This window comes from Dama dama, chromosome 13 (genome assembly GCF_033118175.1).
Source record: "Dama dama isolate Ldn47 chromosome 13, ASM3311817v1, whole genome shotgun sequence".
NCBI lineage: Eukaryota > Metazoa > Chordata > Mammalia > Artiodactyla > Cervidae > Dama > Dama dama.
In genome coordinates, this window is record NC_083693.1 from 76,089,994 (window position 1) to 76,102,718 (window position 12,725).

The 12,725-nt window shown below is 63.2% G+C and overlaps 1 protein-coding gene and 1 long non-coding RNA gene across 2 annotated transcripts; both read left to right on the forward strand.

Annotated features, from left to right (window-relative positions):
• The first annotated feature begins 1,269 nt into the window (after positions 1–1,269).
• On the forward strand, positions 1,270–4,728 carry LOC133068297 (uncharacterized). Its single transcript, XR_009695486.1, has 4 exons — positions 1,270–1,450; positions 3,115–3,334; positions 3,996–4,126; positions 4,558–4,728. It is a non-coding gene; the product is annotated as an uncharacterized LOC133068297 (long non-coding RNA).
• Positions 4,729–7,632: 2,904 nt separating this feature from the next.
• Positions 7,633–12,098, forward strand: LOC133068069 (basic proline-rich protein-like). The gene is made up of 6 exons (XM_061159136.1): positions 7,633–7,957; positions 8,154–9,115; positions 9,274–9,766; positions 10,233–10,295; positions 10,635–10,709; positions 11,998–12,098. The coding sequence occupies exons 1-6, from the start codon at positions 7,633–7,635 to the stop codon at positions 12,096–12,098; spliced, it is 2,019 nt and encodes a 672-aa protein (XP_061015119.1).
• The last annotated feature ends 627 nt before the right edge of the window (positions 12,099–12,725 follow it).

Genomic DNA, 12,725 nt, shown 5'->3' on the forward strand with positions numbered 1-12,725 from the left:
AGAACACAGGTGCTAAGATGAACAAGAGCTCACACTGAAGGCGCACGGGGAGCTTCTGCAGGTGGAGACGGGCACACGAGGGGCACGGGCACCTCTCGGACGTGGCTCTTGCCACTCCCGCCCGGGCCACGGCGTGTCCACGCACCCCGAGCGTGGTCCCCGGCCTCCCCAGGGAGGGAGCCTCAGCAGGCAGAGTGCTGGTGGACAGTACTCAGGATGGCCAGCTGGGAACCCCGAGCCAGCCCAGCTGGGGAGTGGTCACCCTGTCAGGGCTGCGCCCCCAGGACTTGGGGCGGCATCTGGCGAGTCAGCCTCCCTGCGGGACGGGCGGGAGGAGGCCGCCCGCTTCGTCAGCAGCTGTTTAATCACGTGCCTACTGCGCATCAGGTCCAAGCAGGGCCACAACAGACCCCGTCCACTGTCAGGGACCCCGCTCTCCCTCAGGGCCACCCCCTCCCCGAGCACGGCCCAGGCCCAGCTGCAGCCCAGTGCCCCCTAGGACAGGCCCACGGGCCCTGCTGCACCCTCAGCGGCCCTTGGGAACCGCCCGCTTTGCCTCAGGGTCCCAGGACCCAGGGAGGGTCTCAGAGGTCAGGGCCTCCTCGGCGGGCACAGTGGGATGGCCTCTGCCCAGCAGAAGCACAGGTGTGTGCGGCCGGTGACCTCCCCCGGGGCAGGGAGAGCTAGACAGAAGCCAAGAGGCGGCCTGGAGCACCTCTTCAGGCCAGGGGCGCGGTGGCCAGGGGTCCACCTCCTTTCCTGGCCACTATTTCCAGGCTCACTTGCTGTCAAAGGTCAGCCGCAGACAGCAGGTCTCCAGTGAGAGCAGGAGCCTTCCCCCAGAGCCCTGCCCTGAGGCCCCCCCATGGGCCTCACTTCCTTGCAGCCCAGGGTCCCCAACCCTGAGGTTTTGTCCCCAGGGACACAGCATCCCTGGAGACGGTGTTGGGTTTCCTACCTGGGCCAAGGGTGCTGCTGGAGGCTCGGGATGGTGCCAAGCATCCCTAACGCCCAGGAAGGACAGCACCCTTCAGCACAGAGAAGCTTCCAGCCCCAAATATCAGCAGGGGCTGCCCGGAAGCCCTGCGCAGAGGGCAGAGCCACCGCTGCCCCAGGCTCCGGGGAGGCCCTCAGAGGCGCTGGGAGGGCGGGCGGGCAGGAACTCGCCGTGAGCCCTGCGCTGCCCCGCAGGGTCCGAGCCACTGCCTGCCCCCCCACCTCTCAACCTCTCTACTAAGTGGAAAGCGGAAGTGACCTGGGAGGCAAGCGGCCGGGGCTGTGCAGTCAGGGCACTGGACTCGGGCTCCCCCTCCCCCACGGACGCAGCAGAGACAGTGGCCCCACGTGGAAAAACACCCCGGCTGGCGTGAGCCGCTGCTCGCGCCGGAAGCAATCCGGTTTCCTCTGCAGGGGGCCGGGGCTCCAGCCGACCGCAGCTTACAGCACTCGGGTAACAGCCCATGACTCCGCCGGGCTGGGGGGACCGGGGTGGCCGGAACTCATGGTCTCGCCACCGGGTTAACGAGCGTTTACTGTCAGCGGCTATGTGTGCGGGGCCAGGCGGGTGCTGCAGGGCAGGGACCACGGCCCTCCCGAGGCGCCCACAGTCCTGGCAGGCGGCCAGCTGCGGTCGGGAGGGCATGGATGGGGCGGGGGGGGCAGTGCCAGGCTGGGGAGGGACCCGGCCTGCAGCCGGGGTCCCCGGTGACCAGGCGGGGGTGCAGCCAACCCACAGTCGGGGCTCTGCTCAGGGCGGGCAGGGGGGTGTGCGTGTGAAGCCACTGCCTGCACTCCCAGCGCCTGGGCTGCCCCCACCTCAGAAACACCAGGACAGGGCGGAGCGGCCCCCGCTTCCTGCCCCTCACTGCAGGCTCACGCCGTGGGCCTGTTACCTGCCCAGACGGGGAGCCCACCCCACCTGGACGGTGAGCCCACCTGCGCTGAGACACCAGGCGAGCCTGTTTCCTCGCACGGGAGAGCCCAGTCCACACAGCTGCTCACACACGCAGCCACGGAGGCACGCACCCCACGCACGGGCGCACACGCACACACACACACACACACACACTGTGGCGGACTTGACGTGCCGCCCCCCGCCCCCGCCCTGGCCCACTCTCCTCCCTGTGACGGGCAGGCGGCTGGGCCCCACTCTCCCGGGTTGAGACGCGGTGCTGGCGGGGCCCAGGAGGGGTGTGAGCACCTGCGGGGTGTGGGCAGAACGCCCGCCCCTGAGCAGAGAGGCCGGAATGAGCGGGCATGCTGCCCCCCGCCTCTGCCCGGCTCCGCTGCCATCTGGCCCCCTCCCCATTCAGCCCTGTCCTCCTGCACCCCCCGCCTCCTCCCTCAGTCTGCCGGCCAGGCTTCGGGGAGGCACCATCTCTGCCCCGAGGGTGAATTCCCAGGACTGCGTCCTTGAGGCCTCATGTGACGTTTAGGGTGGATATTTCTATTTCTGGGGGCTTCCCAGGTGCCATGGTGGTAAAAGAATCCACCTGCCAATGCAGGAGACACAAGAGACACGGTTCGATCCCTGGGTCGGGAAGATCTCCTGGAAAAAGAAATAGCACCCACTCCAGTGTTCTTGCCTGAAGGATCCCATGGACAGAGGAGCCTGGTGAGCTACGGTCCATGGGGTCGCAGAGAGTCGGACAGGACTGAGCGTCTGAGCACGCATTTCTATTTCTGCAGACAGAAGAAAACAAAACCAGTCACGTCACTGGGGCTTGGGCAGGGGCTGCGGTGACTGCAGACCCGCTCTGTGACAACAGGGCGCCCTCTGGCCCCTGAGCGGGCTGTGGGCCTTCCCCATCTTTTTCACTTCTTCCTGCAGCACTCTGCGGCTTCCACGCTGCAGCCTTCTCTCCTCCCTGGGTCAGGCAATTCCTAAGTATTTTATTATTTTTCATGCCGCTGAAAATGGAACTGATTTCTGCCCCCAACCACCCACAACACATGCCTTGGGAATTGGCAGGAGTGCAAATGCTTCGGACTCACAGTGTAGGAAAAACAAGGAACAGAATGGAACTTACTTCCTAATTTCCTTCCCAGCTTCTCTGCTGTTAGTGAGTAGAAATGCAGCTGATTTCCTTGTTGGCTTTGTATCCTGCCCCTCAGCTGGAATCCTCAGGATTTCCTACATATCAGATCACACCATCTGCCAACGGAGGTCATTTTGCTTCTTCCGTTCCCCTTGGTCCTGTTTGCATCGGTGTGACCCTGCACAGAAAACCTGGTGGTGTTTAGTCGCTCAGTCGTGTCCGACTCTCCGCAACCCCAGGGGCTGCAGCCCGCCAGGCTCCTCTGTCCATGGAATCCTCCAGGCCAGAACACTGAAGTGAGTACCTGTTCCCTTCTCCAAGGGATCTTCCCAGCCCAGGGATTGAACCCACGTCTTCTTCTCTGCAGGCAGATTCTTTACCACTGAGCCACCTGGGAAGCCCAGGAAACTTGTATCCTAACTTCATTCTGCAAACAGGCCCCAGCTCCACTGTGAACTTCCCATTACTGTTGGTGGCTCCATGTCACCCCCTCGCAGGGACCCAGCACTGGGCTGGGCAGCCCCAAGGCCGCCCTGTGGAGACAGGGGACAGGGCCCTTCTAGAAGCGCGAGTGCTACGGACACGTGTCCATGTGTTGGATCTCACCTTCAGGTGGCACAGTGGGGTCTGGGGTCCCAGGTTGAGCCCCAAACCCCGACCGACGTCAGGGAGACAGTGGACAGGCTTCCGTCCCCCGCAGTGGCCGCGGGCTGCCGCTCCTGCCTGCGTTCCGTGCTCTCACCCCCCGGTTCCTCCCTGCCCCTTGGAGCCGAGAGTCGCCTGCCAACCTGGTCAGAGAGCTGACCCTGGCTGTGGGTCACCGTCTGTGTCTGTGCTTCCAGCTCCAGGTGTCTGTGGTGGGAAGACTTCTTCTGAGTGTCGCTTCATTCAAGTTTTTCATTTCCTCTAGCCCATTCCAGTTTTCTAATGATTTGTTCATTTCATTTATGTTTTCAGAAATAATATACAGTAGTCTGCAGTGCCTTCTTATTATCTGCCTTTTGAAGTGGGTGTTGTTGCACTTTAAAAAGCCTTCTTACACATGCAGTAAAGCCCCCTCTGCAGCGCTCAGCCCTGCAGGTCTCCTTGTAAGTGAGTGTATTTATTGGCGGCTGTGCTGGGTTCTGTTGCTGTGCTGGCTCTCTCTAGTTGTGGTGCGGGGGCTTCTCACTGCGGTGGCCTCTCCCGTGGTGGAGCATGGGCCCTAGGGCGTGCGGGCTCAATAGCTGTGGCTCATGGGCTTATCTCGCCCACGGCAGGTGGGATCTTCCCGGACCAGGGACCGAACCCAGGTCTCCCGCATTGGCAGGCGAATTCTTAACCACTGGACCACCAGGGAAGCCCCAGTTCTGTAGGTTTTGACAAATGCACCCGACTGTGTACCCACCAGAGTTGTGCTGGGAACATCTCCATCACCCCCACGCTCCCCTCTGCAGCCCCTGAGAGGTAATCCTTCCCCGGCCCCAACGCCTAGCAACCACTCATCTGTCATCGCCCTCTCTTATTTTGCCTCTTCCAGAACGTCACGTGAATGGACCTGTACAGCCCTTGGGGTCCGGAGTCTTTCCTGCAGACAAGGCGCTGGGGGCTCATGCCCACCGGGAGGCACCTCGTGGACGGACCGCAGGGGCCAGCGCCGCGCCAGCCGGATGACGCCTATTTTGTTTCCGGTTTGGGGCGACCGTAAATAAAGCTGATGTAAAGGTTCATGCACAGGCGTTTGCAAGGATGTGAGCTTTCACTTCTCTTGAGTGGATATTAGGAGTTGGAAGCCCTGGGTCACCAGTTGCTGAGCTGTGACCCCGCTCTTCCACCAGGCTACACCGCCCTGCCTTCTCACTGGTGTCATGTCGGAAGTTTTCGTTCACGATTTTGTTCACAAACTTGTCGCACAGTTTCCCGTGTGGTGTTGCTCTTTTACTCGTGTTACTAGTTTCTGCTCTTCTCTCACAGGTGGTATTGCACTGTGGCTTAATTTGCATTTGCCTAATGACACAGGGAGGGAGCATCTTTTCATGTGCTTATTTGCCGTTACCAGGACACCTTCCTCCACGCTCTGTTCAGGTCTTCTGTTGTTGCAGTTGCTCAGTCATGTCTGACTCTTTGCGACCCCACGGACTGCAGCACGCCAGGATTCCCTGTCCTCCACTATCTCCCGGAGTTTGCACAAACTCCTATCTATTGAGTCGGTGATACCATCCAGCCATCTCATCCTCTGTTGTCCCCTTCTCCTCCTGCCTTCAATCTTTCTCAGTATCAGGGTCTTTTTCCAATGAGTCAGTTCTTTGCATCAGGTGGCTGAAGTATTGGAGCTTCAACTTCAGCATCAGCCCTTCCAATGAACATTCAGGACTGATTTCCTTTAGGATGGACTGGCTGGATCTCCTTGCAGTCCAAGGGACTCTCAAGAGTCTTATCCAACACCACAGTTCAAAAGCATCAGTTCTTTGGTCTTCTTTATGGTCCAACTCTCACATCCGTACATGACTCCTGGAAAAACCATAGCTTGAACTATATGGACCTTTATGTTTGGCCCATTTTCAAATCAGGTTGTTTGTTCCCTTACTGTTGAATTCTGGAAGTTCTTTACTTATTCTGAAAACAAATCCTTTATCTGATACACGTTTTGCAACCATTTTCTGTTTGTGGTTTCTCAGTTCCTTTTAAGTCTGACATTGCATCTTCTTCTCTATTTATATTGTTAAATTTGTGTTTTTTCTTTACTTTTTAAAAAATACTGATTTGTTTACATGGCAATGCCAGGTCTTAGTTGTGGCACGTTGGATCTTCACGTGGCGTGAGAACTCTTGTTGGGACACGCAGGACCTAGTTCCCTGACCAGGGATGGAACTCAGGCCCCTCTCGGGACCGTGAACTCAGCCACTGGCCACCAGGGAAGTCCTTCTTTCCTTTTTCTCACAGGTTGGTCTGTTTCATTGGTTGATTCTCTTCAAAGAACTAACTTTCTCTTTGCAGACCTATTCCTTTGCCTTTGCTTCCCGCTTCATCCTTTCCCAAGCTTGGTTTTATCTCTATTTTCAAGCTTTCTCCAGGGTCATTCTGTCCCCCCATCAACGCCTTCTTTTTTCCCTCCAACATTTTCACTTGATTTGCAAAACTCAGGGAAAACTTGCATTCAGTGTAGTCCCTCTTCGGGCGTACTGTCTGATTTCGACCAATGCTCCAGCTAATCGGCTACTGGTGCAACCAAGTATGAGCTGTTCCCTCTGGCCCCTCTGCAGCCCTCCTACTCCCCTCCCCCGTGAGACGGGGATGCGGCTGACAAACCCGGGGCTTCCTTCTTTCCCATTACATGGAAGCACCGCTGTTGCTGCCCAGGCACCCCACAAGTCTGGATACACAGTGTTTTTATTATCACTCAGCTCTGGGTATTTAAAAACTTCTTTCATGATCTCTTCTTTAGCTCATGATGTTTTAGGAGCTTTTGTTAATTAATTCACTTATCTGTTTTCAACTGCACTAGGTCTTCGTTGCTGTTGGAGGCTGTCCTCCCGTTGCGGCGAGCAGGGACCCCAGGCACGTGGGCGTCAGTGCTTGCAGCACGTGGGCTCTGCGGTTGTGGCCCACGGGCTTCTCTGCCCCACAGCATGTGGGACCTTCCCGCATCAGGGGTCTAACCCGTGTCCCCTGCATTGGCAGGTGGATTTTTAACCCCTGGACCACCAGGGAAGTCCCAGCCCATGAGTTTTTAGCAGTGTGTGCACATGTGTGTTACAGGGCTTATCTACAAACATTTCCCCAACATTGTATTATATTTTCAAACACACAGCACAGTTAAAAGAACCGCACAGTGAAACTTCACATACCCCTCACCTGTGTTCTACAATGAACATGCATCTCTCCACCCACCCATCTATCCATGCCCTTCCATCCACCCACCCATCTATCCATGCCCTTCCATCCATCCATCCATCCGTCCACACCCCATCCCTCCCTTCCTGCATCCACGCACCCATCCGCCCAGCTCTCTATCCATCCACTAGGCCCCTCCCTTCTCCCTACAAGTCCCGCTTTCTCACTTGGAGGCCTGCCTACAACCTGGGGCGCTGCGTTCAGTCCCTGTGCCCTGGTAAACAGGAAACCAAGGACAGAGGCCCAATGGCTGGCGCCTTGGGGCTGCTGCCGCCCACCACTCAGCCAAGAGCCGACTGTGCGCTCAGGAGAGGCTGTCTCAGACACTCCAGCGGCTCGGAGGGTGCCTCCTAGGAGCCAGGCAAGGGCTAAACCTTTCTCTGGACTGTGCAGCGGGTGGACACCCTGGCCCTCTGGGTGAATCATTTGCTGCCCAGGCCCAGAAGAGGGTTCTCTGAGGGTGACACGGAAGCCAAGCCTCGGGGTGAGTGCATGGAAGGACTCAGGAAAGGCTGCACCCTTGATGGCTGGGACACGGTGGGCTGGGGGAGGGGCAGGCGGGCTGGGGGAGGGGCAGGCGGGCAGGCCCTGGGGACCGGGGCGAGTGCTGGCAGGGTGCGGGCAATGCCACAGCTGGAAGAGGGGTGTCCAGCTCCTCCCTCCATGGGGAGGACACTGGAAGGCCAGGGTCTGGGGAGGAGTCTGGGGCTGGAGGCCTGCTATGAGCACGGTGCCCTCAGGCTGGTGCCTCAGCCGACCTCGGACTGGGGTGGGGGCGCTGCTGCAGGCCGGGGTCCCCCCACCTCCTCCATCCCACTCCCCACAGGCCCTGCGGACAGGCGGGCCCTCCCAGGCGTCCAGCCCCAGGCCCAGCCCCACAGGGTCTCTGGGCTCAGGGAAGGGGCTTCTGTCCCTAGGAGGCTCTCCTGGCTCAGCCACGCCGGGAGCGGAGCGGGGACCCACCCCGCCTTCAGCAGGCCAGCTGTCAGCCCTCTCCTCCGGGACAACCCAGCGGCCCAGCCTCCCGAAGGCCGGTGTCTCCTGGGGTAAGGCCGGCCAGCAGCGGGGAATTCTCTTCCCGCCCCCACCCCCTATTTTCACGGGGGAAGCGAAGGCAGAGCCTGGGCTGAGTGTTCAAGGTCACCTCCTAGGGACACAGCTGGGCTCCGCAAGTTTCATGCACCTAATGCTCCCAAGAAGCCGCCTTCCTGCCCCCCTGTTGCACGCAAACTTCAAGATGAGGCGAAGGCTCGGGGGCCTGGGTCCCCGTCTGCGATCCCGGTGGGCGCTTCGGGACCGGGCGGCCGGGCCTAGCGAAGCGGGTCGGCGGGGCTCTGCCGGCCGCCCTGCGCCGCCTGCTGGCCGACATCGGCCCTGCGTCCGCGGGCCTCGCTCGGGGCTCCCCGAATCGCGGGCGCCTCGCGGCTCAGAGCCCCTGCCCCGAGGGGCCGGTAAGGGCAGAGGGAGGCGGAGGCGAGGTCCAAGTCCGCCGGCTGGCTTGCCCCGCACCCCTTCGTGCCGTCTGCGTTACCACGAGCAACCCGGCGACCCCTCAGCACGCCGGGCGCTGGGACACAAAACCCGACCCCCTCCCCCGGGTGCGCGGGATTCACCGTTTCCCCCTCAGAGAGACGGGCGAGCGGCGCCCAGGGGCACGCGGAGGAGCGGGGCGCCCAGCCGCGGGAGCGCCCGGTTCGGGTCTCGCGCAGCCCCCGCCCCGCGAGCCGGTCCCGAGACGCCCGGCTCCCCCCGCCCTCCCCTCACCCCGTCTAGACCCCGAGCCCGGCCCCACGGTACCGAGCTCCCCAACCCGCTCCGCCCCGGGCCCTGCCGCAGCCCCTCGCCGCCTCCACCCCCTCCCGCCGCCTAGAGCCGCCCCTGCCCCCTCCGACCCCGGGCGCGTACCGGTCGGGGCCGGCGCGCACCCACCCTCGCCCCGCGGGCCTGAGCGCGCCGGGGCCTGTCGAGGCCGCTGGCAGAGCAGCGCCGGGGCGGGCCTGGGGCGGCGAGAGACTTCGGTGTGTGCAGCCCGGAGGGGCTCCAGGCAGCCCCCGAGCGAGCCAGGGCGGGGAGGGTGGGTGTCTTGGGTCCCCGCACCAACGCGCCCCGGAGGGGGCCGCGACCCCGGGTTCCCAGGCAGCACCCCATCCCGGGCACTGGCGGCGCTCGCCGTGGTGTCTTCTATTTGCACGGTACTCTGCGAGGTAGGTACTGCTCTGGTTCCCATTTTCCAGATGCGAAAATCAAAGCCCAACTGGGATTCGCGCTCAAGATCCAGACGCTGCCCCCAGCTCACGGAGAGGTCTGCACAGAAACAGCTGGACGGCCATGACCTAGGGGGTCTCATCTGTCTGTCGGGCAGGGCTGGGCCCGCTCCCCCAAGCGGATGAAAATTCCCGGCGCGCGCGGGCGTCCAGGGCCGGTGGCGTCCCTTCCCCAGTCCGAGTCCTCCTGTGCCGGCCCTCCCCGCTCCTTCCCCGGGGGAGCGGCGACCCTCGGGGCGCAGAAATTAGGAGAGAGTGGAGGGAGCCCGGCTCCTGGCAGGGTCCCCTCCGGGCCCCGCCCCGCCCCCTCGGGAATCCAGCTCTCCCCGCCAAACAGCCGGGGGGCCGACGGGGCCGCAGGGGCGGCGAAGCCGAGCGCGCTGACACACGCGCCTGGAATTCCCGGGGAGCCGGCGCCCTCGGCGACCCCTCCGCCCTGGGCCGGCCCCAGCCCGCGGGGGCAAGGAGAGGCCGGCTGCCCGACGGGGTGGGGCGGGCGCCGACCCCCTCCTCCTCACGCAGCTGCCCCGCCGGGTTCCTCCACGTGCTGTGGCCCGGCCGCCCTGAGGGTCCGGGAACCCCCAACCACCCGTCTGAGTCCCAGCTGCCTCGATTTGCCCCTCTGCCTGGCGTGTTTCTTCCATCGCAGGAGGGTTGGTCAGGGTTCTCTGCATCCCTGTGTGATGAACCCGTGGTGGTGGGGAGGGGTGTGCTCCCAGTACCCTGGAGGAGACACAGGGACCCAGTCACGAGCCCCCTCCCCACTGCTTTGGGTACGCTCACACGTGCGTGCATGGGGCCGGTCACCAAGTGTGTGTGGTCTGTGCTCCTTGCTGTGTGAGGGTGTGGGCCTGTGAGTGTGTGCTGGTGTGACTGCTCACTTGGTGCACACCTGTGTCCATGCGCCCACAGCACTCTCTCTCACACACACACGCACACGCATGCACGCTGGCCACTTCCATGGGGAGTTGTGTGAATGCATGGGGCGGTCACAGGTGCCAGCCCCTGGGGACATTGGGCCCCAGGTTTGCACAGCCCCCCTTCTTGCCCTGGTCAGCCCTCACCAAGGAGCGCTTTGCCACCTGGGAGTCCCAGCTTGTGTGGTGGGCCCAGCTCCTGGGTAGGGCAGGCTTGTGCCCTGGGCACAGACATCCAGCCCAGCTCAACCTCCAGGCTCAGGTGACAACAGAACCCAGGGATGCGAGCCAGTCATGGGGAGCCCCGTCTCCTGATGCCCCGGCCACAGGCACCAAGGATGGTGCGGGGGGGGGGGGGGGGTGCCTTAGCGAAGGCCAGGGCTGACTGGTCCCAGAGAGGAGGGGTCCTCTGGGCAGATATGCTGGGCGCTGGTGGCCCGCGGGGGGACTCTCACCACCAGAAGCAGAAGCGCTAGGGTGCATGGGGCCCGAGGTGGCTTCCCAGGCCTGTGTCTGCCCCGCCCGCACCCCACCGCCCCCAGGGCTGGCAGCGGAAGGAGCAGGGGCCACAGGCTACAAGCTAAGAGGTGTCCCTGCGCTCTGGGCCCAGAGGCCAGGTGAGTGCCCCGGAGCCCCTGCCCAGCCCTTTACCCAGAGGCCAGCGGGCTCCCACAGACCGGCCGGGCCCCTCTTGTGCCCATGACCCTTGCCCCTCATGGCTCCTCTCTGTGCTCCCCCACTGGGGTGTGGGCCCAGAGGATGACCCTGAGTTCTGTCCACCCCAGCCCCGTCCCTCCTGCCCCTGGCTATCACCACCTGCCAGCTCTGACCAGGGAGGTGGCACAGTGCCCGTGACCAGACCCCGGGCCGGAGCGCAGGGCATGCAGGGAGCCGGGGAGGACAAGGGCCCGCGTCCACTCACTCACTGGGGTCTCGAGCCCCAAGCCCCTCTCAGGCTGGCGCACTGGTGGCTTCTCGGGGACAAGTTAGGGTCAGGACGGGCCTCTGAGGACGGAGGAGCAGAGGGGACCGCCCTGGGATCTGAAAGGGGGTGGGCACCCCAGTCTCCTGGCGCCCTTGGGCACCTGGCCAACACCCCTCCCAGCCCGGACCTGCCGAGGCCTCAGGCCGACCACACCCCATGACTGAGCACCCCCGGGGCCTCTGTGCCCCCAGAGTTGGGCTGCTGTCCCCTCACATGTGAACCCTGTCCCGGTCCCTGCCTCCCCTGTGGTCATCTTCCAGGGGACCCTGTCCCGCAGCCACAATGGCCTCCAGCTACCCACAGGATCCATCCAAGCTCCCGACGGGGCGGCATTCGCAGCCTCCCCTGCCTGGACCCCCATGGACACTCCAACCCAGTAGCCCTCTGCCCCCTACCCCCCTCAGGGGCTTTCTCACCCACGTGGCCAAGGCTCTTCCATGGCTCAAGGGCGGAGGACAGGTGGCCTCACGCCACCAGTGGCCACCAGGGGGCCCCTTGTTTCGGATGTGGGGTCAGAGCCTTTTCTCTGGGTGCTGGGAGTGGGGAGTAGGGGCAGGAGACACCGACTGCTGGCCGGCGCCACCTGACTCCGTGAGGGCTCTGCCACGTGGCTACTGTAAGCCCACTCCCCAGGTGAGAAAACTGAGGCCAGAGACAGGGATGCCACCTGCCCGGGCTCTCAGGAAAGTAAGGTTCAGGTCTCCAAGGGTTCTCCAAGTCCACCCTGAATCTGCTGTGTCGCCTCCACCTTGCTGTGTGACTTTGGAAAAGTCCCCTGACCTCTCTGGGCCTCAGTTTCTCCATCTGCAAAGTGGGGGTGGGAAGGCATTGCTTCGGCTGCGCGTGGCCAACTACTGGACAGAGCGCTGGGCTCAGCGCCCGGCTGGACTCTGCCCCCTCCTCTGAGCCCCCACCCCCAGCACAGGTGCGTCTGGAAGCCGCCACACCTGCAGCCCAGTGGCTCTGCACCCAGGGGCTCTGCCCAGCCAGCAGGGAACAGACCCTTCTGGGGAACTTCTAGGGTTGCAACCAGGACAAGCGGGCCCGCCTTCCTGCCAGTGAGCAAGTCGCCGCAGGCTGGGTGCAGACGTGTGTGAGCACATCCGAGTGGGCCAGGACCCTGTCGCTCAGCGTGACCCCTACGGGGCAGCCCACCGCTGCCCTCTCCCTTCCAAGGCCCCTGCTGGCCCAGGCGGGGCAGGGCCTGCCCACGCAGAGCAGCTTGGGGCGGGGGGGGGGGGGGGTGTCAGGGCTGTGCCTCCCCCAGTGGTGAGGCTGACCCCACTGGGTCTCAAGCAGGAGACACCCAGGCCCCACCACACCCCCCTCCCACCGTGGACCCCACTTTGGCCCCTGTGAGGCTCTCGAGGGGGACAGAGGGGTACCAACCACAGCCAGGCTGGCAGAGAGGGCCACCAGCCCGGGTGCTGGCAGCACGGGGTTCCCACACTCCTTGGTGCCAGCCTTGGCACCCCAGCCCTGCCTCACCCTTGCCCAGTGGCGACCAGGGCACCCGGAATGTGGCTGTGGATTCCGTCCCCCGGGGCCACGGATTCCTGTCTGAGTGGGCGAGGGCGGAGGACGGCTTTCCGCCCTTTGGTCCCTGCCAACTCCAGGGAACTGGGCGCGCCCAGGCCTTGCCAGCCAG